The following is a 27,988-nucleotide window of genomic DNA, read 5'->3' as shown; positions in this document are numbered from 1 at the left end:
TGTGATAAACACTGTCTGAAAGGATTATAAGAACTTTACATATATGCACTTTTTGCTTTAATGAAAGAGGGAGGCCCCTTTTGTCAAGAATCTTTACAGTCCATACCTTGTCTATTCTCTTCTCCATGAAATCCAGCAAAATTTGAATTGCTGTCATATTCATACCATTGTATTTTATATCTGTTTCCTCTTGGGATGATGGACTAATAAGAACATCCAAGCAAGAAACGGGAACATTGCTTAAGAGGTTGATTGCATTGCTGAAACAGATTTTAAAAAATTCATTATTATTTTGAAAGAAAGAATTAAAAACAGAGTACAACTCACCCTAAACTGTTTGTACAACTGCAAGCAGAAAGGCCCTGCAACTCAAACAATGCTTTATTTTCTACTCTCTGGGTTTTAAAGAAGGTGGCATGCATTATCGCCTGAGTGCTGGCTCTTGGAACAAACAAGGAAAAAGAAAGACAAAAGCTCCAAAAGCTATACAGCAGCAGTGCATTATTACTTCCAGCCCCCGCGGCATCCCATCCCTTAGATAAGGCACAGCTTCCAGCAACGTTACAGCAGCTGATCTTGCAGGACAGCAGGGGGAACTCTCACATTGATTTGCAGCAGTCGGGAATTTTTTCCTGCTTGAAACTTAAAACATTTTACACCACATCCATATTACCATCATCAATGTGACAAAGTACACCGTAGAAAACATTTCCTCTTCCTATAGCAGTGGGGTGTGGTGGCAATTTCTCATGTCCCCTGAAATATTTCCACTTTTACTCAGTTTGTAGCGTATTGGAAATACAGAAGGCTTTTAACACATTAAAAAAAGACTCGGCTTTATTTACCAAGCACTACCTTTCAGTAAGTGGCAGTCTTTGCATTCTATGAAGCAGAGCCTCCCAAATATCCATTACGTGATTTAAATTAGAGCGCAGGGTCCCTCCCTCCTCTTTAATGGAGTAAGATGGAACTTACTTGCAAGGGTCTCCTGCGTGGTACACAACCCTTGAGTTTGCTATCTATCCTGTTACACAGACTTGCATTTGTACTCTTTCTGAATAAATTACACAGATGCTGCAAAAATTAGAATTCTGTCATTATTTGCTTGCTGATGCACAAGTAAAATTATAAATGGCTATATTTAGAAATACTACAGAACTATTCAAGGCTTACACATACAGACCTCAAAGCTATCAACGGAACTATGAGCACTGATGTTTTCAAGGATTGGTGGAGTGTTCCAAGAATAGAGAAAACTTTTCAAACAACTTCATTTAACACTTTTAATAATATTTACTTAGAAGCTGCCCTTGGTTTTTACGTTGTATTAATACAATTCTAACAAAGGTTTAGTACAACAGAAAGCAAATCATGGCAATGAAATGTAACAGGATTTCTAACAAATACGCTAGTTTTGGTCTGATCAGACTGGGTGGCTGTTCCACATTGTGCCCTCTCCCTTTTGCTCTTTTAGCAATTGAAATTCAGACAACTTCTACCTTTTGGAAAGCTTGTTCTCTTTGTTTTGTTTCTAATTCCTGTTTAAGATACATCTTTTATATCATAGAAGTTACTCCTCTCCAATAATTCAGGAACAGGCAGAAACAAAACAGACTGAAATTCAACAAATATTTGGTGGCTTCAGGCCTTTCATCAAAAGTTCTCTTTTTACCAGTTTCTTATTAAACAACCAAGTTCCCAAACACCTACAAAATTAATTTTCTGGATCACTGTGTCTGAGCTATTCTTTTCAATAAATGAAGCCCGGCTTTCTGATCTTTGTCACTCCACTGACAGTTTTATTTGTGGTAGAGGAGTGTATGAAATTCTCCAGCTACCAGGAAGTCAGTGACTATGCACAGATCTGCACAATAGTGTTTGCATTCCTACTCCAGGGGGTAGAAATACTGCGTATATTACTCTCCCCTTTTCGGCTTCCTAGAGATCATTAATCACTGGGACATGACATCCACCCACTCATGCTCCCAGCCCCCTCCTGATATGCAAATTCAGAAGCAAAGGCCTATTTAGAGCTGCTGAATGCCTTGATTAAAACCTTGTTAGTGGGCAAAAATGGCACTCACTCTAATATGTGGTGCTTTAAGCTGTTCATATTCAAACGTTAAGTAATGACATGACAGAACCACAATAATGACAACAATACCAGGTACTAAATTAGCTAAGATATTTTTATAGGTAACTTCTGCTTATTTATTAGATAGAGGGTCACACTGGCAATCAGTACATCACAGCTCAGGGCACGTATCCAACATAAATGTTCGCATAAAATAAATCCTCAACCTAAACATTCAGAGCACAAGCATTCGTTCATACAATGTGCATTAACCGGCTGCCCAAACCCTTCATTTAAGCATCTTGACATTCTGCAGATTTACAATTTTACAGAAGTGCAAGTGATCAGCAGTCCTAAGAAATGTACTTGTGCCTCCCTGATGCTTCGTAAAGTTTATTCTGTATTCAGGACTGCTTATATTTTATTTCCATTTTTAATGTTGTTTTCGTAACTGCTGTACTGATAGGCTCCAGGTGGAACGCAGAGCAAGAAGTTGTACTCTGCTCTGCCTCACATCTCATCTCTAGCAATAAAGATTGCACGGTCAGAGTCCAGCACACTGAATAGCCCAAACGATGACACAGCCTCATTTTTTTAGCTATGCTATATTAGCTATAGACTGCTAACACAAGTCTACTCATTCATTATTGAAGCTCCTATCAGGAATTAAAGATTTGCTTGAGCAAATACACCAGGGGACTGAAGTGGGGCCCTCTGAGCCCCTGATCCTTCTGAGGATTTGCAGGGGCATTAGTTCTGACTATACCTTTTCTATTCCAGAGTTGCCTTATGATGAATAGTCTTGGTGGAAAAGCATATTAAATCATTCAGCTTTTATTGCATCCTGTAGCACTCAAAGACAAAACTCAGGTTCTGCAAACAGGATGAAATATTTGAATCACAGAAATCAAAACCTGTACAGTGCTCTTCTGGCGTGTTAAAAAAAACCCCAAGCGTGACATGACTCAAGACTGAATACTACATGCAGCAATACTACACTTGCATTCTTTCTTCTGTCAACTTGAGCGAAGCAAACTTGCTACAGTTAGCTAACAGAGGGAGAAAGCTGTTTTCCCAGCATAACAGAAAGACTGAGGCAGTGCTATACTGAGTCTGATGGAGAAGGGGAAACAACTGAAGTGACCCAAGGCAGCGATAACCATCCTCATTTCTTTTCTGCTTCCCCTCTCTCAGAATTAGGGAGAATCTTTCCCTTGACTTGGTGTCTCCATAAGGTCCACGTGGGCAGCACCTGTACACACGATACTCCTTCTGGCTGAAAAAAGCAAGGACAGAAATCACACCAATACTACATATTCTCCACAGCTGCCACCTTCTATATGTAAAGCCCTTTTTGGATGTTATCTGCAAGGGTTTGCAAAAGCTAAAACCAGAAGGACCTGCATAACGTGCATCCTTTTGCGCTAGCACAAGATAATTCCATTTTACAGGGTGGTATATTTTACAGGGTGATTAGACTAGTCAGATTTCTGGACAAGGAAACAGAACCCGTTTTCACGGGAGGAGCATCAGCTGTATAATAATTCACCAGATACCAGGCAGTCTTGTTGACTATGTACAAGCTTAAACGCTTAAAGGCCAATCTCTGCCTTCTTGTAGTTGTTGAATTTATCCAAATCTGTTCAATTTTCCCAGCAGTGCGGGAGTTACTCCCACCAGTCCCTCCCTTAAAGGAGGATGAGAGCACAAATATCCCACCATATGCAGCAGCAAAGAGAAAACACTGACCGCCTTTTAGGACACGCTCAGCACTAACTTTAGTCATGGCAACTACTGCAGGGGTATCCTAAATTATTCCAAACTAGTCTGCACCAACTGAGAAGGGCTCTGATGTGGGACTTTAGTGTTCACCTACTAAGACTGCTGATCTCTAGGAGCTTTCCAAGATTTTAGTTATGTTCATTTATCCCTTTCAAGACTGCTGTGTGTGAAAAGCTGCTTCCTGGAGACTGCTGGTTCAGAAGATGATCTTCAAAAGATCCTACACTTAAATATACAGACATCTCAGAAGAAGAAAATGGCAACAGTAACTTTCATTGCTGAGAGATAATGTGGGATAGCATTTGAAGCTACTGTACTGTTGGGCCCTGTGAACAGCTGACCTACTTGGATAAAAATAAGGATGTCACGGAGAAAAACTAGTAACACTGAACAGAGAACTACCACTTCACTAAAAATACCCTGAATTTTGATTGAATTATTGGCTGCAAATACATAACAAACAGCTGGGTGCAGGACTGAGGAAGGATAAAATAACCAATGCACCTAAAACTGCAATATCTTCTCACTCGTCTTTGGGAAAAACAACTCCAAAATGTCACCAGGGAATTGATATTTGTACTTTTAATAAAGCAGCCTAGAACCACTGGAGATAAAACACCAACTTGTTACCTCCATCCCAATCCACCAGAATTGCAAAACTGACATACAAAAAAATCTCCAAATGCAGTTTTTCCATCAGCTTCTGTGCAAAAAACCCAAAAGTTGCATTCCACTTTAATTTGCACTACCTCTAGAACTTCCATATATATTTTCATCCTTGGTTACACAAAAAACCAGATTTCGAAAAGGTCAGCTTCATTATTATTGATTAAAAATAACAACCTCACCAGCCATTTTCTCTCTGGAATAGTGGACATGTTTAAACAATATTTCAGGCAAACAGTTTTCATCAAAAAGCTTCACAATATTTTACTCAAAACTACAGTTTTCTTTGCTTCTCAGATTCCCACTTCAGATTTTAGTTGTATTTTTAAAAAAATAAAGAATAACCTTTTAAAATAGATTGGTTCTGCAATTCTACTGACCTGTGCAACTCTTCAGTTTTGTCTTCAGTAGGGCCCGTGGTTAATAAGCAGTATCGAAGGATGGCAGCCATGTAACGAAATTGATGAGATTCATTCTATATAAATATAAATTATGAAGATATTTTTTCATTTTGAAGATTGCAAGTGGGGGTTTCAGGTCACTAGAATAATAAAAATTAAAGATGGAAAATACCTATTAGATCATAACACCCATCCCTATCAATAAAAGGACTGTACCTTAGAGTTCACTGAATGCTTAATGCAATGTAGTTGTCATATTTTAACCAGGCTTTTTGAAAGGCATTGTGGACTTTTTTCCAGTGAAATGAACCTCCACTACCAGAAAACCCGGATACAAGCATTTGCTCAACTCCATACCACCACTCCTCATATACCACTACTATCTTCCTTTCTCTATTTACACTCAGCCGCCTCTTCATCCATTTACATTACATATGTTCTTCATTTCGTTTGCCTCCTCCTCGTTTAGACTTTTTGCTGCCAACAGTTTCATTCCCCGACCCAGTCTGTTTCCTTTCCTAATTCACTTGCTTGTGCTGCTTTGATACCTTTTCACCATTTCCTTCATAACTTCTCTACTCTCAGCAACCTTATTTGCCCTACTTTTGCTCTCTCCAAGCAACTTCCCATCCCGATCTCCCACGAGACAGCAGCCACACAAAAGTACACCAGTAGCTTGCAATCATTTAATTGTGTGTATCATTGTCCTGGTCCTTTTTCATTATCTCTTCTTGGCATCCATCATATGTTCTGGTGTGTTTGACCTAGCACAAAGCAGCCCAATGTATCTTTTGTAACGTCAGCATCCAAATCTGCCAACTGTACCACCTGCAGCTCTTGTGTGGCTTTGCGACTTTGAAACCATCTCCAGTCATTAAATATTGGTGTTTCAAATGGTTCTCTTCCCCTTAGGACGGATCTCATTTAGTTTTCTACCCACACACATAACCTCTCTGGTCTCCTTTTATTTTCCATTCCATCTAGTGTTTGTAATCTCTTCAAATTCTGCATCTTCAGCCCGCTTAATTAACTGTTGTTTAATTAATGCTTAATTAATGCTGTTTACTCTTCTTACAGATCATTAATATTTCCACAGGGATACTTGCTATACAGAATGCCACGTAACATACCTGGCTAACAGTTTACAACTACTAAAGAGCTCTTTAATTTAAGGGTTGCTTGCTTTTAGGAACTTTTATAAAGAGTTATTATATAAGCTTTATCTCAAAACACAAAATAAGCTTCTCCCACCCCAGAATGTCTTAAACTCTCATCCAAATTAAAAAAAAAAAAAAATTAAAAAAAAATGTACTAACACCAGAATACCCTCTGATCTGAAGGAAATTCTCCTGACAGCTGTGTGCTTGGGCTATTGGAGGAGGAAAAGTTCGGTGGGACAAAACTTCCCTCATCCCAGACAGCGGCCAAACAAAACCTCATCAGATAACACCATAACTGTGTGCCACCTCCTGCTTGCCTTTCTGTGGTAAACTGGGCTTTTAATTTCTCAAGATTCCCAGTATTTTGTAAGAGTACATCAACCTTGAGATCCAGACTTCAAGAGCTTACTACTCAAGAGTTGAACATGTAATATAGCTTCACTTTCCAACCTAACATTCCAACCTAACCTGACATTATTTCCTCCACACACAAGTATTTAATTGCAAAGACAATAATTCTCAAACTCTGAAGTAGCAAACATTCATATAGCTGTGTTACACACTTGACTTTGAGTCAAGTTTCTCCACTCAGTCAAGTTTTCCTACCTCCACAACAATCATGTGTCCGTACAAAGAACTTTCTCTGACAAAGTTAAAGATATTTTTAATAAAGGTCTAAGTCAAGGATATAAACAAAAGGAAAGCCCCTCACTTTCTTCGTATTTCCTTGAAATTTGAAATATTAGCTTTTCTGATTTTTCTCTTCACAATCTTAAATTTCAAGATTTCTTATTCAGAGTATCCTTGAGACATTAAAGCAAAGAATAAGCTTCATACTTTTCTCAAGTTTTACATTCCTTAATGTTATGATTAATATAATATTTGCTGTTTAATCCAATGCACTAAAGAGAACAATTATTTGTTCATTTTAACTACTGTAAAATTCTACTTAGTTTTATATGCTACATATTTTCAGTGCCCAGTGACAAGTTAACACTGTTTCAGAGACAATATGATGTGGACTGAAAAAAAGATCTCCTCTTTAATTCTATTACTGTAGCACAGACTTAGGTTATTCAACAAAAAATTTATCATTATCATTTCTGTTTATAAATTTAGGGATGCAACACATAGGAAGAAAAAAACGTAGATCTGATGTTGTAATGAAAAAAACCAAGATATATCTTAGGAATAAGACATAACAATGAAAGTGTGTTTGGTTCTTGTACTTGACCTCATCTTAAAAGATAACGTTTAAGTCCAGGCCTGGAGTTGGGAGGATAGGAGAGAAAGATATTAAAACCAGTACCACTCTTTCTTCAAAGTTATTTGTTAAAAATTACAGTTGATGTACTTATCATTATGCCCAGAAAAACAGAAAAAAACTAGGGAGACTTCTCAGCTCTAATTATTACCCTATTGCCGCAGTCCACAATCTCCAGAGATGTAGCCATCCGAAAGACTTATATTAGAAGTCAGCTAATCATTAGTGAAGAGCATTTATTTTCTTTTACAAATCTCAGACTCTTAGGAAATGGCCTTCTTATTTTTTTTTAATATTTGAAAATGCACAGTTCTAACTTGCATTATATAATCCAAGCTACTCTCCCATTACACAGAACATGTATTGATTAGATTTTTTGCCTAAGTAGTAACAAGAACAAAGAAGTTATTTTGGTATTCAAGCAATGAGCATTAAAGACTCAATACCTCGTGAAAGCCCAAGATCATCAATACACAACAGAAGCAGAATTCAGACAGACAAATTTTCTCAGAGTGATTTTGCATATAGAGAAATTAGGGTGCAAAATTTCAAACTACCTTAGCTGCTATTTTGAAAAATGCAATCATATTCCATCAAAATTACAGTAGCAAAAATTTAGTATTAAAATCCTTGCTCTGGGGCTTGGACAACAACTGCCTCTTGTGTATCTACCTGCTGGTTCTGGCTCTTGCAGCCTAAACAAAACCATTTAAAAACCACTTCAACTAAACCTTACCTTGCTGTGGACATTCCAGCTGTCAAGTGTTACATTAAAAAGAGCCTTTAGTGCCTCAATGGCACAATCTGTATCTTGCAAAGATAAAGGAGGCCTGTCACGATCTTCCGCTGCTTTATATTCTTCTGTCCATCTTACACTCAGGGAACTTTCCAAAGCCTGAGTCAAAACTTGCACTCCTTGTAGTTCCTGACGCAACTGCGACCTGATATCTGTGTGCAGAAGCGACAAGAGGAAGAGGAGACGCAAATCAAAGCATTTAATGTCATCAACAAACTGTTGGTCCTTGCATTTTTCGAGAAGATTGCAGAGCATAGCCGCAAGATTCAGTTCCAAACTGAGCTTCTGTGCAACAGGACTATTAAAAATAATGTTACAGAGGCATTTTAAAGCTTCTACTATAACAGGAAATTCAGACACTCTCTCCAAAGGATCTTCCACAGTGTCCAGCTTTGCTAGCCTCATAAGGATCTGCATGTTCCTCTTCGTGGTTACAGGCACTAAAACCTTCTTGTCCCTGGAGAGAATCCGGAGGGCCTCCAGGCAGGCAACTTGACATGAAGTTTTTGTGTCTTTTTCAAGGATGTTTAGAATTCCCTCACATAGTTTCTATGCAAACACAAACAAACAAACAAAAAAGGAATGGTTTTAGCATGAAAATACTGATGGCAATATTTTTGGTGGGAACTTTTGAGTTTTCAGCTGACTTGACTTGAGAAACTAGGTATTCTGTGTTAGCTCTTCAAAACAGAAACTATTGCAAAATACCTCCAAAGACCATCAAAAGCAGTTTTCCTCAGCGATACAATCCAAGTACCTCAACACTCGTAAAAGCATTAGGCCAAAATGGCAGATGCTATCCACCATCGCCTGCTACCAAGTTTTCTCAGTATCAGGACTGAAAACCTGAGTAGCCAGAGTAACAAGGCTAGAGAGAAGTGCAAGGTTTTAAAAATATGTTAAAGTAGAACAGCCACAGCTACAGTACCTGCACAATTATAAGATGAGGTTGTTTCAGTCAGGAGGCTGGGAGAAAAGAAACCAAACCAATATAACTGCTGCTCAACATACAAATATTAATACTCCACGTTTGGTAACAGCTATAATTTATGTTGCTACTTCAACCTAATCTACGGACTTCTCCCATCCTAAGTAAGATTCTTAGAAACGTTACCCCTGACATAGAAATATAACACAGTTTTACTGGAAGACTTAGGCTATAGCCGTTTTACCAAACCAGTAAAACTGCTGCTTCATCAACACCGATTGCTCTCGATACCATCGATACTTTATACCATCGTCACTGCAGAGGTAAACATTACTCATATAAATGCAGCATGAGAAAATACAGCACTCCAAGAATCTGCAGGTCAGAACAGTAACATCTGAATTACAGAAAAATTACCTTTTGTGGCAGAAACGGACAATGAGATGATCAATCAAGAGAGAAAAGACAGGACAGGAGAGATTCCTTGGTGGGGGAGGACTCCATAGGGCTTTTATGCCTTAAGCTCAGAACACTACTACTCATGGGTACCAGAGCCAGAAGTATAGTCACAACGAAGTTCCCAGATAAGTGGCAATACAAACTGCATTGTACCTCACAGGACACGGTTCTTTCCCCCTTCTCACCCCACAAGCTTTGTGTCTTGACCATTGACACAAACAGATTATCAAAGAAGCCAGAGTAGCAACTGAGTTGAATAGCCCTAGTGCAGAAGTCCACTTAGGAACTGAAATTCTATCGTGGTCTCAGGCAGTATATGTCAATAAGAAAGTGATAAAAAAAAAATGTAGGAATACTAGTAAAGTAAAAAATAGTTCTTGGAGAACGGTCTCTAGAATTGCACTTTTCATCACCACCACAATAAAAAGGCAGGGAGCACAGCAACCCATCACCCTGACCCAAAGTTCAAAACAAAAGTTCCACTTGGGACACCCAAGCAAGTTACTGTGATCACTTACAACCAATGCCAAGATAAAAAAAAAAAAAGTTTAAGTCTAAAGCAAATCTACAACAGACACTCCAGAAGAATAAGGGAGAAAAAAACCCACAAGTCTTCAACAATGTTAAAAGACAATCTGTAAACAAAGTCAGACAGTAGGAACTCACAATATGATTTCTAGTATGCTTGTCCTGGGGTGAAGCCCACCCAAAAGCACCACCCAGATGAGCAAGACCTTGATTACATCCCCACAGCCCTGACCAGATTAATCCAGTAAGTGTTTGAAAACCAGGAGTGAGCTCCACCTCTTACTATAACACAAGCAACATGACAAATCTTTGTCGGGGTATTATAGACACTACAACAGTATAAAACCCACATTTGACCACCTGTGCAGGTGTATAGGTACTTACCATGGGAATTCCATAGACAAGTACCTGGAAAAAAGATACTCAAGTACAGTGTTTTCAAAGTTCTTCAACATTAACCTAATGCTGCTCCCACAGAGCTGTACAACGCCCTGACTTGAGCACAGTATGCTACACCCGCACTAGTTTCTGAAGAAGGACACGGACCTGCTGGAACGGGTCCAGCAGAGGGCCACGAAGATGATCAGAGGGCTGGAGCGCCTCTCCTGTGAAGACAGGCTGAGAGAGTTGGGGTTGTTCAGCCTGGAGAAGGCACCGTATAGCAGCCTTCCAGTACCTAACGGGGCTACAGGAAAGATGGGGAGGGACTCTTTATCAGGGAGTGTAATGATAGGACACAGGGTAACAGTTTTAAACTGAAAGAGGGTAGATTTAGATTAGATATTAGGAAGAAATTCTTTACTGTGAGGGTGCTGAGACAGTGGAACGGGGTGCTCAGAGAAGGTGTGGATGCCCCATCCCTGGAAGTTTTCAAGGCCAGGCTGGATGGGGCTTTGAGCAACCTGGTCTAGTGGGAGGTGTCCCTGCCCATGGCAGGGGGGTTGGAACTAGATGATCTTTCAGGTCCCTTCCAACCCGAACCATTCTATGATCTTTGAAGGGTTTTTTAAAAAATGTCTAGGAAACAAAAACTGACCAGTCTAGATCCACAGTCTGGTCACAGCTCAACTTCTTACAAGAATTTTGTTTCTATTGTTAAGAGAGTTTCCCATACAACTAACTTTGCTTTGCAAGCTGAAGTAACAGTCGTGAGGTTTGTTTGGTTTTGAGGAGTAACAGAGAACTGAAAGGACAGCTCACAGAACTCCAGGAAAAGGTCAGTTTATTCTGCTCCCCATTTAAGGACATTTTTATTACACTTAGCAGTTGTTGACATCAGCTGCTACAGGGTGGTCTGTAACAATTTACGCAAATTCAACAGCTGGTTCACCAGCCAGACTCTCCCTCTCTTCAGGAACTGTGTAGCAATACCATATTATCAACACAAGAAACCAAGTTACCAGCCTTCCCCAAATCAAGACGCTGAATGAAGACTTCAAAGACATACTGGGTCAGACAGACTGCTTTATCAGTAAATAGAAACAGCACAAAAACACATTTAATTTTTCATTAACAGTGCTGAAGGTTTCTTCTAGGACTTTAAATACCAAAGATCACTTCACAAATTACCTGATTCAATCAATAACCACTGAAATTAAGGGGAGTTTCCACTCATTTTTGTTAGCAGCAGAGCCTATACACATCTTGCGCCCAGTGCTTTGGTCTTTAATCTCAGATAAAATCTGAACACTCATTTGACTACAAAGAGATCAATCCTCCCAAATTCAGACTGATTTTTTTTTTTTTTTTTGTAAGTTGCATCTACCCGCTCCTATGGAAGTCTCACTGCAAAATGTCAAAAGCACCACAGGGAAGATCCCAAAGGGCACCAAACTCCCACTGATTTGCCATGGGAGGTGGAAGCCTAACCCTCCCTCCACACATTTGAAGACTATCCTTGCAATTTAATTAAAAATTATAAAAACCATCATCTCATGGCTTCAAATCTTAGTGAAATGCAGCAACAGAAGATTCTTAACTCTGAATAGCTGTACTAAAGATAGATACTAAATAGAACACAAGCTTTTTTTTTTTTTCTTTTTTTTTTTTTTTGAGATTTCGCAACCTACTTACAACTTAAAAAAAACAAATTGTTGTTGGGCTTGTAAGGTCCTTCATTTTCTACATGTTCCTGAAGCCTGGGCTGTATAAAAGATTTCACAATAAGCTAGAGCTTATTTTTAAAAGCATTAATTAAAAAGTTTTATGCATACTATATTAACAACTAAGCCATCATACACTTAAGAACAAGTTACTAAGCTTCCTAGCCATTACAGCTAAATACATTTTTTTTAAGATGCAAGACTCACATAAGTGAAAAACACCTAAAAATTGCTGACAAAGTTCCCTTGAGTTAGACCCTGGTAAGCCATCAAGAATTATTTTAAAGGAACCAGCATTCAGTTATGATACCTCCACTTGCAATACTACCAAAATCCGTGACAGCGAACCACTGCTTGCTCATCGCAGGTGCCAATAGGAGCTTAGGAAAAAACAGAGCATCTAACTATATTTGAAGAGTTATCCATGGGAAGTTGTGAAGCGAGGAAACAAAATTCATCCTATTGTGAAACTGCCTTGGAGACAGCTAAAAGCAAACACCATACAACACATTTTCTGCTTTATTCCTGACAGTGTGAGAGAAAGGACGCGCAGAAAGAAGAGAAACAGAAAAGGATAGGACCACAAGAGCATAATCATAATTTTCATTAGGTGGTGCTTTTTCTACCTCCCTGTAGGCCATTAGGATGGCATAAGCTAAGGGGCACAGATGTTATTTATTTGCTTGGAAATAAAAGCAACTGAAAGAATTCAGACAGCAAGGTACCTCCCCTTTCATGTAATAGATTATGATTGTCCTAGCTTCAGGGTTTTATTGCTATCCCCTAAATTATTATATGAAATTAAGATTTCTTTTTTTGAGTTCTATCCTTTCAACATAGAGAAGGGAGTTTGACTTTTATCAGTCATGCTATGAAAGAAGGGTTTCTCATATACTTTTCCACGGAATCGAGGCAGTTTCTAGTGTTTTTAAACATTTTTTTTATTGTAAAATACATTCACTTCTCCAAAACTCAAGAATTCTCAGCTTTTGTGCTAACAGCAAGGTTAAGAAAGAGCAATACGCATCATGCCTTTTCCCTAGGCTGTAGTGCGAGTAATGTTAAAACATTTTAAAATTTTATTGTATGTTAAAACAGTAAGTCCAGAAACATCCATTTGTCATCTTGTTTTGACAAGTAATATATTCACCCATTTTGGTCCTTTATCCTGATAGCATAAACCCTTGATACTAAGAAGCAACACGGTCCTATCAAAAAAGCAGTATCCTGAGATACAAGAGACCTGCATTTTCTTCCTTACTCAGCCACAGACCTACTGTGTGGCTTTGGGCAAAAAGGTATCATCTCTTTTTTTCCATTTTCTTTTGCCATCTTTGTTTACAGGCTAATTAGATGGGGGTGGAAGAGAAGAGGGGAACAACGTAAGTGCTTATAGCAGGTGCTTATATTTTCTGGGCTCAACCTCAGCTGGGGATACTAGGTGCTTGTGAAAAATAGGGTACTTCACAATCTTGCTGTTTGGTCCTTTGGTGCCTGAATGTGAGGTCCTTTTCTACCTCCTCTCTTTGTGTTTGAAGACGTTTAGAAAGCACATTTGACGTATATCCACTTTTTTCAACTCCCAGACTACTAAATTTTGGCTACGTTATGTCAGTTGAATTTACCATAGCTTCTCAATACCAGGGTAATAAATGTCTTGGTGAAAAAAGGAGATTTACTTGCTTCTTCCCCTCTGGCAAATCATTCTCTTTACTTATATAGGCCTTTGGATTAGAGCTGGAACAAGAGAATATGGCCCCCATTCTGCAAGTATTCAAATCCAAGCAAATAACACTGCTTTACTGAATACAGCATTTAACTTAAGATACAGATTATTCAGTGCTAGAGAAGCGGCAACTCAAAGTTGAACAAAAGTTCTGCTAAACAGAAATAGAGTACATACATTATCTCTCCTTTTCTGCACCTTGAGTTTTGAATTATGCCATAGACGTTCTAAGTACCAGTAGAGGTATACTTCTTAGCATTCAAGTTTAAATTTAAGCAAGGGAAAACAACCCCAACTTGTTGCTAAATTGGCATGGAAATACATGTTGCTCCCATTTTCCACTTTCCTCAGTGACAGAGCGTATTAGTAACAAAGTTGCCAGAAAAGTCGATCAAGAACAGAAATTCTACAACAGCAGGACACAGAAGATGCACTTGGATTTGCATAACCTTCACTCACTTCTCAAGATCAATGTTCTTAAGACTTCTCTGTATACTTCAAGATATAAATACATCCATCTTGATGGAACAGCGAGGGATATTAGCACACTGGCAGCAATATGAGTATGTCAGACTTATGAAATTCTTACTGCTCTTGTTAGGCTTAACTTAAAAAAAAAAAATTAAGCTTTTTAAAGAACTTTCTTCAAAAATCAAATGAGTCCTCCTCACTCTTCTTTAATAGCTGGGAAAGAAAAGTCATAGACCAAGGAGCGAGTGTTTGCTCACTCTTCTAGCATGGGTGATCCCAAAGCCACAATGTCTTTGGCCTCATCGATCATTATGTGCACATCATTTATTTAGGAGAATGGGAACATCGTAAGTGGTACCAGGTCACGCTTTCCTTCTCCTGCACTGGCTTAAGTCCCTCTAGTTCTCTTTGTCTTCTGACCCATGTATTTCATCATTTTCAAATTTCAATTTTAATTAAATTCTCTCTAGGGGTTCCAGAGAAGTACGTCCTTCATTTAATTCAACCTAGTTCTGCAGCTGTTCAGTGGTGAGAATGGTTAATGAAATCAACTGTAGTGCCAGACACAAAGTTCAAGGAACTGTGTTTCCTCAACAGGTCATATAGGTCTGCTATTGTTTACCCCAACTGTATTGCTATCTGTTCCTCAAACTTACCTTCTACTTTGCTACAACCATGAAGATTCACAGCGGACTTTACCCAATTTCAAGCAATTGAAAGGAATGTTAGTGGTAATCACAATAAACTGGACATTAATTTTTACAAGTTTCTGTAGCTCTCCAAGTCATTCAGGAGCTTCTCTTAAATGGTCCCGCTCCATCTCACATAAGGCAAAACTAAGCACTTACATGTATATTTTCACTATACTATACAAAACAGTGTTGTAGAAAACCAAAGAGAAACTATGTTTTTGGCAAGTCAGAAATAAGAGATTCCAGGAGTAAAGAGGCATAACTTGGAACTGCTGAATAAGAACATTGGCTGATTGTTTCTGCTAACAGGAGCAGCATTAAAAGAATAAAATGTTTTATTCTGCTATTAAGTTTCAGAGTTAAGCGTCCAAGGCGGTAAGAAAGTAAGCCCAAGAGTATTTGAAATAGTTCAAGCTTTTGTTTTCTCCGGAAGTCAAGACAACATTTATATAACGTTTATAATCAACACTGTCGAATAACAGGGCAATTAGATAGCCTCCTCTGAAAAGGCCACGCCAAATTTTTGCCTAGTCTTTGTAGACAGACGTGGGCGGGAAGGAAGATGCACACTTGAACTCCTTCAGGATTTGGTCCGCTTTGTTTCAAAACTTTTGGCAGGCGCCTGCCAGCTCTGAACATGGCAGAGGTCCAAGTCTCAGGTCTGAATGTGTGAGAGCTCAGGTTAGACAGCACTCTGCAGGTAAGGCGAGGAGCATGCACAGTAGTCTGCGTTGTCAGAACCAGTGGAATAAACACCTCGTTCCGAGTCACAGAAAGGTGAAATTCTGCATAGCTGCACTTTCAGCAGCTGTCCTTGCCCTCCCCACTGAACAGAAGGAGAACCCTTTATAACCTCTGTAACCCAGCGGTGAAAGAAGGGTTTTAAAAGGAGAGATGGGTTTCACTGGCTTGACATAAACCTTAAGAGATGTAAAATCTGAAAAATGCTGGATGGGAATGGGCAGGACCAGAGGGAATTAGAACACATGCTTAGTATTAATGAAGGACACTTAGTAACTTTTTTTCTCTTACAGACTGGTATTCCCTTAAGGGGTTTCAGTAAAGTCAGAACAATAACAACAACAATTAATACTAAGATACCACACAGTGTGCCCACAGGAGCGCTTGAGCTTAATATTTTTATAGGACACTCACTAACAGACCTTAAAAGCTTGCAAGGAAGTTATGGGGAGGAGAAAAGCTCTGTGCCTTTGTGGCTGCAGGAACCTTCAGACCTCCCAGAAGCGTCACATTGTCAACAGCACTATCTAGTAACGAGGTTCTTCTGAGATTTAGAGCGTGACAGCATCTTGCTCCATCAACATACTTCATTGCTTCTACCCTTCCAAAGTTCAAATATGGTACAGTCCACAGCCTTAAGGAATCTCCCCGCATCATGCATTTAATTAGGAGAGAAAGCCCCACACTACACTTGATGTGATTTACTATCATCTATTTCAACACATTTAAAACATTCAGCGATGCGGGAGAGAAGACCGTTTTGGTGATTTTCTTCCCACTAAAGGAGGCCTTGAATTTTAGATCCATTATGTTCAAATTGAACCTGAACAATAAATCAAGAAAACTTATCGCAAACTTTTAAGATTTATATTAGTGGACTGATCCAACACAGTAAGCCAGAGACAGTAAAGTGAAAACCAGATGTTATAAGTACTACAAGAGGTGAAGCAGACAAAGCATTAAGACACTAAAGAGGAAATATGTCAATCATGAAGACCCTACCATTTCAAGTAATAACACAGCTTATAAGTAGTATTCTTACACTTTGGTGCTGCTCCCTTTTTTTGCCCCTTCCTCCCCTAAGCTCAGCATCTTCATCCAATTTAAAAAGTCAGTCTTGCTCGCTACCTTGAACAGACTTACTTTCGTTCTTCTATCACCTGGGCAAACAGTGCTGTAACTCCTTCCAGTTGTGCAATGCCACAGCTAACTAGGGAATCAGTACTGACAGACGTTTCCAGGCCACAAACAGTGCTGTGATTTTCTTGCCATTTTAAGTCTGTAAACAGCACAAATGTGTTGCTACTTCAGAAGCAGGATTTGGGCCTGTCAAGGTGTAAATAATGGAGAACAAAGCTATTAAAGGATGAGAAAGTTATTCTAAAAAAACCCAGAACAATGCAAAACTTTTTTTGTATTAGGACATGTGAGGCTTGAGCTGAAGTGCCTGCTGTGCCCCATTGAGAGGGAGACTACACCTGACACCTGTCTCCAAGGTGACTGCCCAGTCAAGTTACCAGACATTCATTTTCTGGAGTTGATTCCAGCATGGACCTAAAGAACCAACTGTTTGTGTCAATGACGCCACGCTGCTGTGAAGCGTTGGAGCTCTGAAGACTCAACCTTTCCCAGCAAAACACTGTCAAGAACTTTTTGGCTGGCCGAGACAAATATTTTAGATGATCAAAGGGCTGGAGCACTCTCCTATGAAGACAAGCTGAGAGAGTTGGGGTTCTTCAGCCCGGAGAAGAGAAGGCTCCCAGGAGACCTTATAGCAGCCTTCCAGTACCTGAAGGGGGCCTACAGGAAATCTGGGGAGGGGCTGTTTTCAAGGGCATGTAGCGATAGGACGAGGGGCAATGGCTTTAAACTAGAGCAGGGTAGGTTTAGATTAGACATTAGGAAGAAGTTCTTTACAATGAGGATGGTGAGACACTGGAACAGGTTGCCTGTTCCACCTGCCAGGTGGAGGCCCCAGCCCTGGAGACATTCAAGGCCAGGCTTGATGAGGCTCTGAGCAACCTGATCTAGTTAAAGATGTCCCTGCTTACTGCAGGGGGGTTGGACTAGATGACCTTTAAAGGTCCCTTCCAACCCAACACATTCTATGATTTCTAAGAGCTGGTTAAGCTCCTCTGAAGCAACCACAATGCTTTAATTTCAGCTGCTATTCCAGAACACAATTACCTCTTATTGGCAATTATACTGTTTACATGCACAAACCAAAAACAAGCTTTCAGAAAATCATATTTTTTATTAGTATACGACAAGAAGGAATAGCACCAACTTGATCTGCCTGGTATCCGAGTAGATCTTACAGTACAACACAGGTTGACAACTGATTTATATCCGTAGCACCCATCATATAGGCCAATGCGGACACATATATCATTAAACAAAACAACGAGGACAAGTAACAGCTCACATTACAATCTTGTGGGTTTTATCGTCCTGTGGCTATGTCCAGAAAGACAAGCTTGATAGCATTACCTCTCTTCCTGCCTTCTGGAGGACACAACCTACTTTCCTCCTGGAGTTCAGTATTACAAACTCACTGCTGAATTAGTTTACAGCCTAAAGCATCATGATTTGATAGACATATTATGGCAGAAAAACTTTTGCTGTCTGATTTACCCAGATTCTATAGTCAAGCCATAGTTTTGTCCTTACTGTCTTTCATATTTTACAGCGTATCACTGTTGTATATGGGTTGCCCTCTCCCTAATAGTATCCAACCTAGAAAAGCGTAAAGCTCAGTTACGCCTACATTACAACACAATTACACTACAGACACAACTGTGCTGTAATTCTAAGGTTGTGGCTGAAGTTGTGCAATGAGGCAGAGAAAAAACTTGCATTGCTACTGTGGATATTTTACTTGCACTCTCGCATAGACATGAGTGATTGACAACAAAGTCTGTGAGGTTTGCTGGAGTAAATAACTAAAAGAAAATTTACCTCTTAGGCATGAAGAAAGAGCGTGGTACCATTTTACCTTTCAATTTAAAGTATTTTTATTTTTACCTTAACTGAAGGATAAAAGGACAATGCCGAATGTTTTACAAACACTAAGGTTATTAAGCAACTATGTAGCTTAAAAAGGACACACATAGTCCTGTCAACACAGTACTGAACATCAGCTTCAAGTAAAGCCATAGATAAAGCCAAATACTTAATAATTTTATGTAGGTCTTTTTAAGCTTTAGAACTCCAGAATTTTTCACTGGCATCTATTCGGATGTATATTTTTCTTATCTACTTCCTGGTGATCCACGAAGGCAGATTCAGGAACAGATAAAACTCCACAGCTTTTGATTATCACGTATGTGCACAGAAAAATTGCCTTTATAAAAGTGACTCTTATCACATATAATTAAAGTCTTTTCCAGTAAGGAAGTAACGCTATGAAAATGCAATTTAAAAAAAAAAACATTTAATTTTTTTTTTAGAATACAATTGTTAAGTCAACTTACTGTCCTAAACACTCCTTGATGACCTTCGTTCAGCTTTAACTTAATGTCACAGAAAGAACAATAATTTGCCCAGAAAATGCATCAAGAATTAACCAATTAAGTAATAATTCTATCAAGGATTTTCAGAATATTTCTTAACAAGACAGAAGCCACAACCAACTACAGCAACGGGCTTAAAACATTGAATCAAACAAGATTCAACTGTATGTACTCTAAAACATTCAGCTTACAAAACTATCAAACATACTTAAGTGTTTGTCATACTGGGTGTTGCTCAACTACAGCTTTAAGTACTGATTCAAATTTCCACATCCTGTAATAAATTAAAGGTATTCCCCATAAAAATCCTGCTACAACTCTGCATTTAACATATCTAAATCCCAATCAAGAAAGCTACATATATCAGCAGGAGGGGGAATCTCATGAAGTCTGTAACAGCTGTTCCATAAGATATAAAAAGCAAAGCAGGGAAAGATGTTTTCAGAGAGCTCCCAGGACTGTGAAACAAACCTGTTCTACAGGAAGACTGGGGAAGGCTTCTAGGCCACATTCCTGATTTGGTTTTATTTTGATTTACAAGAGACAACAGCAATATATACCATAAATGTTATGTAACTTTCACCATTACTTTTGTGCTGAACTGCATACTTGTACACAAGAGTGCAGGAGTCAAGCTAAGAGGTCTTCAAGTCATCTGTGTAATAAACAATTGTCACTTAAGATTACTGTCCATATAACTGATGGCTTTGTAAATGCAATGGACAGAGATTTATCCCATCCGTTTCTACCAGAAAGAGACTCAAGACCTGAAAATAATTAGATTTTGCACAAAATCATGGAATGAACTGATGTGTGTCCAATATCCAATATGGATTAACAAGGAGCTCCTGAACAAGCTCAAAAGCAAAAAGGAGGCCTACAGAGGGTGGAAGCAAGGATGGGTTGACTGGGTGGAACACAGAGAAACTGTCTGAGTGGCCAGGAACCAGATTAGGCAAGCTAAAGCCCAGACAGAATTAAATCTGGCTATGGACATCAAGGATAACAAGAAAAACTTCTATAAGTGTGTCAGGGGTAAAGACAACACTAGAGAAGATGTGGGCCCCTCTCTGTAAGAAGACAGGAGACCTGGTCACCCATGATATGCAGAAGGCTGAGGTGCTGAATGACTTTCGCGCCTCGGTCTTCACCAGCAAGGACTCCAGCCATACTGCCCAAGCTGCAAAATGCAAAGGCAGGATCTACGAGAATGAAGAAGCACCCACGGTAGGAGCGGATCAGGTTCGAGACCATCTGAGGAACCTGAAGGTGCATAAGTCCATGGGACCGGATGAAATCCATCCACAGGTCCTGAGGGAGCTGGCAGATGAAGTCGCTAAGCCGCTTTCCATTATATTTGAAAAGTCATGGCAGTCTGGTGAAGTTCCCGCTGATTGGAAAAGGGGAAACATAACCCCCATTTTCAAAAAGGGAAAAAAGGATGACCCAGGGAACTACAGACTGGTCAGTCTCACCTCTGTGCCTGGCAAGATCATGGAGCAGATCCTCCTGGAATCTCTGCTAAAGCACATGGAAAATAAGGAGGTGACTGGTGACAGCCAACATGGCTTCACCAAAGGCAAACTGTGCCTGACAAATTTGGTGGCCTTCTACGATGTTGCCACAGCATTGGTAGATAAAGGAAGAGCAACTGACATCATCTACCTGGACTTATGCAAAGCGTTTGACACTGTCCTGCATGACATCCTGGTCTCTAAATTGGAAAAGCATGGATTTAATGGATGGACCACTTGGTGGATAAGGAACTGGCTGGATGGCCACACTTCGAGGGTTGCGGTCAATGGCTCAACGTCTACGTGGCAACCACTGACAAGTGGCATTCCTGAGGGATCAGTACTGGGACCAGTGCTGTTTAACATCTTCGTTGGCGACGTGGGATGGAGTGCACCCTCAGCAAGTTTGCTGATGACACCAAGCTATGTGGCATGGTTGACACGCTGGAGGGAAGGGATGCCATCTAGAGGGACCTTGACAGGCTTGAAAAGTGGGCCCGTGCAAACCTCATGAAGTTCAACCAGGCCAAGTGCAAGGTTCTGCACCTGGGTCACAGAAATCCCAGGCACAAATACAGGTTGGACGGAAAATGGATTGAGAGCAGCCCTGAGGAGAAGGACTTGGGGGTGCTGGTGGACAAGAAGCTCAACATGAGCAGGCAATGCGCCCTTGCAGCCCAGAAAGCCAACTGCATCCTGGGCTGCATCAATAGAAGCATGGCCAGCAGGTCAAGGGAGGTGCCCCTCTACTCCACTCTGGTGACACCCCACCTGGAGTACTGCGTCCAGGTCTGGAACAGGGTGCCCAGGGAGGCTGTGGATGCCCCATCCCTGGAAGTGTTCAAGGCCAGGCTGGATAGGGCTTTGAGCAACCTGGTCTAGTGGGAGGTGTCCCTGCCCATGGCAGGGGGTTGGAACTAGGTGATCTTTAAGGTCCCTTCCAACCTGAACCATTCTGTGATTCTATGAGACAAGCTAGCCTTGCAGGAATATTGCAATTCTGATTTCAAGCTTTGAGTTTATTTCAGAAATAAAAGAAACATGCAGCCTCATTCATTAATGAACATTTTCTGAATAAATATGCAAATCAGCCCAAAAACTAATTAGAGAAAAGAAAGAAAGGATCTTGTCACTACATATTATGCCATAAAAATAACAGGAAAAAAAATAAAAATCAAGGGCACCCCTAGCTCTAAAGGTGAGACTGTGGATGTATCTCTAGGGACCTGTTAAGCCCTGACACACCTGTACAGCTCCACGCTGTAACACACAAACATTTCCCATCTTTGGAACCTGACGTGCACAATACACATTCTGCTGATTACAGCTACCTTTGGATTAACAGGTCTCTGTAGCTTTGTCTCCCTTACAACTCCATAGCTTTCTTTTGTACTTATCCTTTCACCTTAATCTCTAATATTCTTTAAGTATCTAACATGGACAAGAAATTGCTACCTGCTGAGAGGAGAAAAAATGCAAACGTGTATCTCAAGTGTTTATCTCCAATCCAGAAGAAAAGGTATCTTCATTCTATTCCCCCACCCCAAATCTGTACCAAAAAAAAAAAAAAAAGATCTATAAGCTTTTCTGGTACTACTTTTATCCAAGACAGGGCTTTTTGTTAGGCGTATTTGCTTATCTGTTCCAGAAAAAGGGGGAATGGGTAGCTGTCGTGTCTCTTGCACTAAAGAAATAAAATTGAAAACAGAACTTTATAATCACTAATTGCACCATTTCACAATAGCAGCTAAGTTAAGAGACTGCTTTTCCTTTGTTACACTTTAAACCAGGGCAGGTATGCAGCTCAATAACCTATTTACTTACCTTTCTTTTGTCTTCATCTGCCGGATCAAATCTGAAAATGGCCCGATTCTGTTAAAAAAAAAAAAATAATAAATTTGTTACACGAACATCAGCTGCCAAGTACGTAATACCTGCAAAACTGTTATACAACTTTAGGGGTCTGGTTAAAATCAGACTCAGATAATGAGGCCATAACCACGTCAACTCATGTCTTTTCCCATTCTACCCAACAGCAAGAGCTTCCTTCAGCAAGCGGCTCCAACTAACGATTCTGCAAACACCTCACCACTGGTGCAGAGCAAGGCCTGACCTGCGGGCTGTGCTTCTGACACAAGTTAACAACCTCGCGCATGGCACTTCACAAGGTGAAAACATAAGACTATAGCTAGTGTTTTTACAGATAGCTTATTATTCCCGAGCAGTTCCTCTTTACAAGCTTTTGACTGCACTTTAAAGTGTTCCAAACTGGAACAACCATAGTATAATCTTACCCAGAAAAGAAGTAGTACAAATAAAGTAAGCCTTACTACAAGAAGTACCGCTTTCGGTATTGTGGCAATTTCCAAAACACATTACCAAGGTATTTGTTTCTCTGGTACAGTTGAACACAAGACAGCCACGGTCTAACAATGAGTACTTTTTTCCTGTTAAACACTTCAAATAGTATTTGAGTCTAGTTCTAGGTTAGCATCCTGAAGTATGTTATTAGTGAAACGTTACTCATAGGACACAAAGTTTATTTGGCCAGTGAAAGAAGACAGCAGGAATACCAGAGAGTTATTTTAATGACATTTTAAAACTTCCAAGCTAAAGATTAAGCATGATGAACAGCTTCTAAGAAAATAAAAATCTCATTTTCTGCTATTTATAATACACAACTTGCCAAATCAGGCAAGTGACTGAAAAACAAAAGTGACCCTCCATCACACATTAGTGGACCTCTCATCTTTCATCTGAGCTTTCAAGCTCACGATTAACACAGCAAGGCCTTGGACATCTACCCTACCATCAAGGATTACCACTATCAGTTAGATCCTTGAGGATGATAGGACAATAATTCCTTTCCTTTCTCTTACAGGGCTCCCAATAGAACTATTGAATAACACAAATTCCGGAAAATGTTAGCCAAAAGCAGGTGAACATTAACTGATGAGCAATTAACCAAGAGAAGGCAATCTTTGCATTTGCACATGAAGATTTTTGAAAATTTACAAGAGAAATGTAGTGAAAGCAAGTAGTACGTGCTGGAGGAAGAGATTTGGAATAATGATTGCAAACAGGACAGCACATAGGAGCAAGAACAGACACATTAATTTCTCTCATTATAGTTATTCTATAGCCTTAGAACTATACTTAATACATCCTTTCTCTTTAATTAAAGATTATTTAATTTGTTATTTGGAAAAAAAAAAACACTAAGAAAACCTAAAACACAGAAGAGGCATGAGTAAAGATCTGGAACCTGAAATATTGTGCCCAGTCTTTGCTGGCCCACAAGCAATATATCTGAGTTAGTAACACACTGCATAGAGAGATACAGGAAACATTAAGGCAAACTTCTTAACAAGAAACACTAAGAGAAATGTCATATTGAGACAGTACAAAAAGATTCTCATCCAACTTCAAAAGAAGTATTTAGCTACACATGTAACTCCAAGACTTCATTCAAAGACTTGAAATGCCAGAACAGAAATGCCACCAGCTCTCACTCTGTCCTTGAGAATTCAACTTAAGCCTAAATAATTAATCTGGGGAAGATGCTGAGAAGGTATAAAATACAGTACAGCAAAATTAAGAAATTATGTTTGCGTGCACTTTTTGACTGAACACACTTAACAAAGGGTCATTTTCAAGAGTAAAGACAGGAAACAAAGGTTCCCTCAATCAGAATCCTTCCTCTGTAGCTTAGAGGCCAACAAGTTAAAACAGTTAGATGTGTCTAACGAACTCTAGGCCTTCCAGTCCTTCAGAGAAAGTACGCTTCAACCACATCCATCTCTGCATTTGAATTTCACATGCACAAAGGCAGCCTACGTCAAGACTGTTGCTCAAGCTTCTTCTGTAAGCTCAAGTTTGAGTGAAGATATCAGTTATTGCCACTGTTAGACTTAAAACTTATTGAACCTAAGACAGCAAACTTCAAGCCATCCCTTGGAGGCTGAAGAATAACTGCACACCAATCCACATTCATCTGGCTTTTCCCCTAATCACAGAGTCAGGAATCTTTAACTAAAAACCTGAATGTTTGTTCCTGCAACAGATCCCTAAGTTTCAGCAGATAGTTAGTTCAACGCAACTGCATTTAAATTACATCCAAAGCCAAACTCTGAGTCAGTACCAGCTTTAGGGACTTGCATGCCAGTCACGGAAGTGTCTACACAAAGGAAAGACATGTGATGTGTTGAGACGCGATCTTTAGAAGTGGATATACGGCTCTGCTGAAATCCAGGTGTCAAAATGCCCCTATCAGAGGAGGGGAAAAAATAATAAAATCCACCTAACATCTAGCTTCACTCCAATTTCTGCTTCCCAACATTACCAGGAAAGCCCATCACCTCTTAACTTAGCATACACATATCATACTGTAATGGCAGTAGACACTAGGTACTCTTTAATACCCATCAGCATTAAAAGCTCAACCTGTTGCAGCCCTGCTTTTAGTCGTCTCTCCTTTTCCCTTTGCTTGGCCATAAATGCAGAAAGATCAGGTGAGGTTTGGCAGTCCGTTTTACACTCCCACCGCAGGGCTACTCCTCCGCATGCTGACAGGGTCACCGCCGAAGCGGTGCGAAGGCCTCTCTCCCACACACCAGCTAGACCTGGCGACCACGGACTGCCCGCAAAGGGCAGGTGAGCGGGTACGCTGTGTGGCTGTCCAACAGACCTCGGTGTTACTCTGTCCAGCCTCTTCCCAGAGATAGATGCGGGTTAAAAGACTAGTGAGGCAAACCCACGCTGTGGAATAAGCTCCCTGTACAGCCTGGCCACCAACAGCCCACTTTGCCACACACCGGGCAGGTAAAGCAGAGGCAGGACAGAAGGGGCGGGGGGGCCCGGCCTGGCAACGGGATTCACCCACCCGCGGCACCCGGGTTTGCGCTCCCGTGGAAGCCCGCTTTCCTCCGGGCGCTGTTCTCGCCCCCCACCCCGACACGGCCGCGGTGCCTTCCCTGCTCAGCCCGCGGGCAGACGGCACACGGGGCAGCGCAGAGCAGCCGGGCGGACGGTACCGGGCGGGCCGCCCCGGCGCGGCGAGCTGAGGGGGCGGCAGCAGGAGCGGTGCCGGGGGACAGCAGCCGAAGCTCCAGCCGGCCATGGGAGCGGGACCCCCGCGGCCCGGTGCCGAGGGCCGGGCAGGGTGGCGACACTGCTGGGGGAGGGTGGGGTGGTGAGGACGCCCTCCCTCCCTCTCCAACGGCCCGTTACCTCCTCGTTGTACCGCACCAGGACCGGCTCCACCGCCTCAGCGCCACCGCGCCCCTCCACGGCCTCCAGCACCGCGCCTAAATCCATGCCTGCCGGCCGGCCGCCTACCCGGCCCGGCTCAGCTCGGCTCGGCCCCGCTCTGCTCCGCCGGCAACGGCCGCCGCCCCGCGCCCTGACCTCCCACCCCGCGCCCCCTCCCGACGTGATATGACGTGACGTGACGTGACGCAACGCTCCCCTTGAAAACCTCCCAGACTAGCAGGCAGCGCTGGCGCGCTATTGGCTGGAGGGGGGCAGTCGCGTGCGCCCCCGAGCCCTCCTATTGGCTGCCCTCCCTCCCAGGCCCGCCGGCAGAGCAATGAGGCGAGAGGACTACGCCTCCCGGCATACCATGCGGCGAGCGGCGCAGATCTGTGAGCCTCTGTGCCGCGGGGCACGATGGGAGCAGTAGTCCGCAGCTGGGCAGCCCTGCCGAGACGGGCGGCGGGGAGAGCTGAAGATCGATGGTTCGAGTCCCTCAGCGGCCACGCCGGCTAGGAGAGCACCCTCGGGTCGCCCAGTGGCACAAAGCACACTCCGACATCCGCCCCCAGCGTTTGCCTGGCAGCAAAACAGAACCCTTTTCCTCACGTCCAGCCCACCAGAGCGGTGGGGGTGCATGAAAGTTCTCCATTTCCATTTGAAGTCCCCCCAGTACTCGGCACTGGTGAGGCCCCACCTTGAGCACTGTGTTTGGTTTTGGGCCCCTCGCTACAGGATGGACGTTGAGGTGCTGCAGCGTGTCAAGAGAAGGGCAATGAAGCTGGTGAAGATCAAGCCCTGTGAGGAGCGGCTGAGGGAACAGGCATTGTTCAGCCTGGAGAAAAGGAGGCTGAGGGGAGACCTTATCGCTCTCTACAACTACCTGAAAGGAGGCTGTAGTGAGGTGGGGGTCGGTCTCTTCTCCCAAGTAACAGGCAATATCGTGAGAGGAAATGACCTCAAGCTATGCCAGAGGAGGTTTAGGATGGATATTAGGAAAAATTTCTTCACAGAAAGGGTTGTCAAGCATTGGAAGAGGCTGCCCAGGGAAGTGGTTGAGTCGCCATCCCTGGAGGTATTTAAAAGACGTGTAGATGTGGTGCTGAGGGACATGGTTTAGTGGTAACTTGGCAGTATTAGATTTACCATTGAACTTGATGATCTTAAAGCTCTTTTCCAACCAGAACGACTCTATGATTCTATGAAGACAGACCCCCCATCTCTGAGGGGCAGCACGGCCGCCTTCCCACAGACGCCTGCGTAACCATTCGCAGAGCAGTTGAGATATATATTTTTTTTTTTTTCTTATTACTGGTTTTTTTTTTGAGGGCGTGGATGTGGGTGTGAGCTAGCCGGGCAGCACAGAGGAGAAGACACCAGTGTCACGGCGCTGCTATGCTCTGTTTGGGAGGTGGCGGGAGGGGAGGGTGGGCTGTGCCGGGACGGCAGCCAGGCCATGACAGAGCAGAGGTGAGCTGTGTCTCTAAAGCAAGACCATAGGATTAAACTACACCAAGGAGATGTAGCATTTCCATACTCAGGGTGCCCCGCAAACAAAATTCATCGTTCAGATAGCAGAAAATGACATATTGAAGTTAACAAAAAAACACGTCAATAAAAAAGACTTCAGAGGGAGCTGCAGTCGGTCTCTCCTTGATGTATTAATTCCTTCAGCAGCAATTCAGGAGGTACTCCCCGGTCATGAAGAGAAACCTTTCATCTCACAAACAATCAGCTCCACGGCAGAAAATACCAGCAGGGTAGGAAGTTTCATCTGCAGATGGACAGTGGCTCCAAAGGGCACTGAAGGTGCTAAGATGTGTCAGCGTGTGCCTGTGGGTGTTTAAGATGCAGACCCAAAGTGGGATCTGAATTTTCTGGTTGGGGTTTCTTGCCACAATGGGTTGAACTGAGATACAAAA

The 27,988-nt window shown here is 41.6% G+C and overlaps 1 protein-coding gene across 3 annotated transcripts in view; it reads right to left on the bottom strand.

The window, feature by feature from the left end:
* RIC8B (RIC8 guanine nucleotide exchange factor B) overlaps positions 1 to 26,227 on the bottom strand; it is a 40,296-nt gene extending 14,069 nt beyond the window's left edge. For all 3 annotated transcript variants that reach the window (XM_063321257.1, XM_063321238.1, XM_063321248.1), the window contains exons 1-5: positions 26,046 to 26,227; positions 22,641 to 22,688; positions 8,084 to 8,692; positions 4,903 to 4,997; positions 107 to 260 (exon numbers count right to left, since the gene is read on the bottom strand). In XM_063321257.1, the coding sequence (XP_063177327.1) occupies positions 107 to 260; positions 4,903 to 4,997; positions 8,084 to 8,692; positions 22,641 to 22,688; positions 26,046 to 26,132 (993 nt within the window). In that variant the 5' untranslated portion in view covers positions 26,133 to 26,227. The remainder of the gene's footprint in view (positions 1 to 106; positions 261 to 4,902; positions 4,998 to 8,083; positions 8,693 to 22,640; positions 22,689 to 26,045) is intronic.
* Between the last annotated feature and the right edge of the window lie 1,761 nt (positions 26,228 to 27,988).

This window comes from Chroicocephalus ridibundus, chromosome 1, assembly GCF_963924245.1.
Source record: "Chroicocephalus ridibundus chromosome 1, bChrRid1.1, whole genome shotgun sequence".
Taxonomy (NCBI): Eukaryota; Metazoa; Chordata; class Aves; order Charadriiformes; family Laridae; genus Chroicocephalus; species Chroicocephalus ridibundus.
The sequence above is the reverse complement of the archived record's forward strand: the minus strand, read 5'-3'. Positions and strand labels throughout refer to the sequence as shown.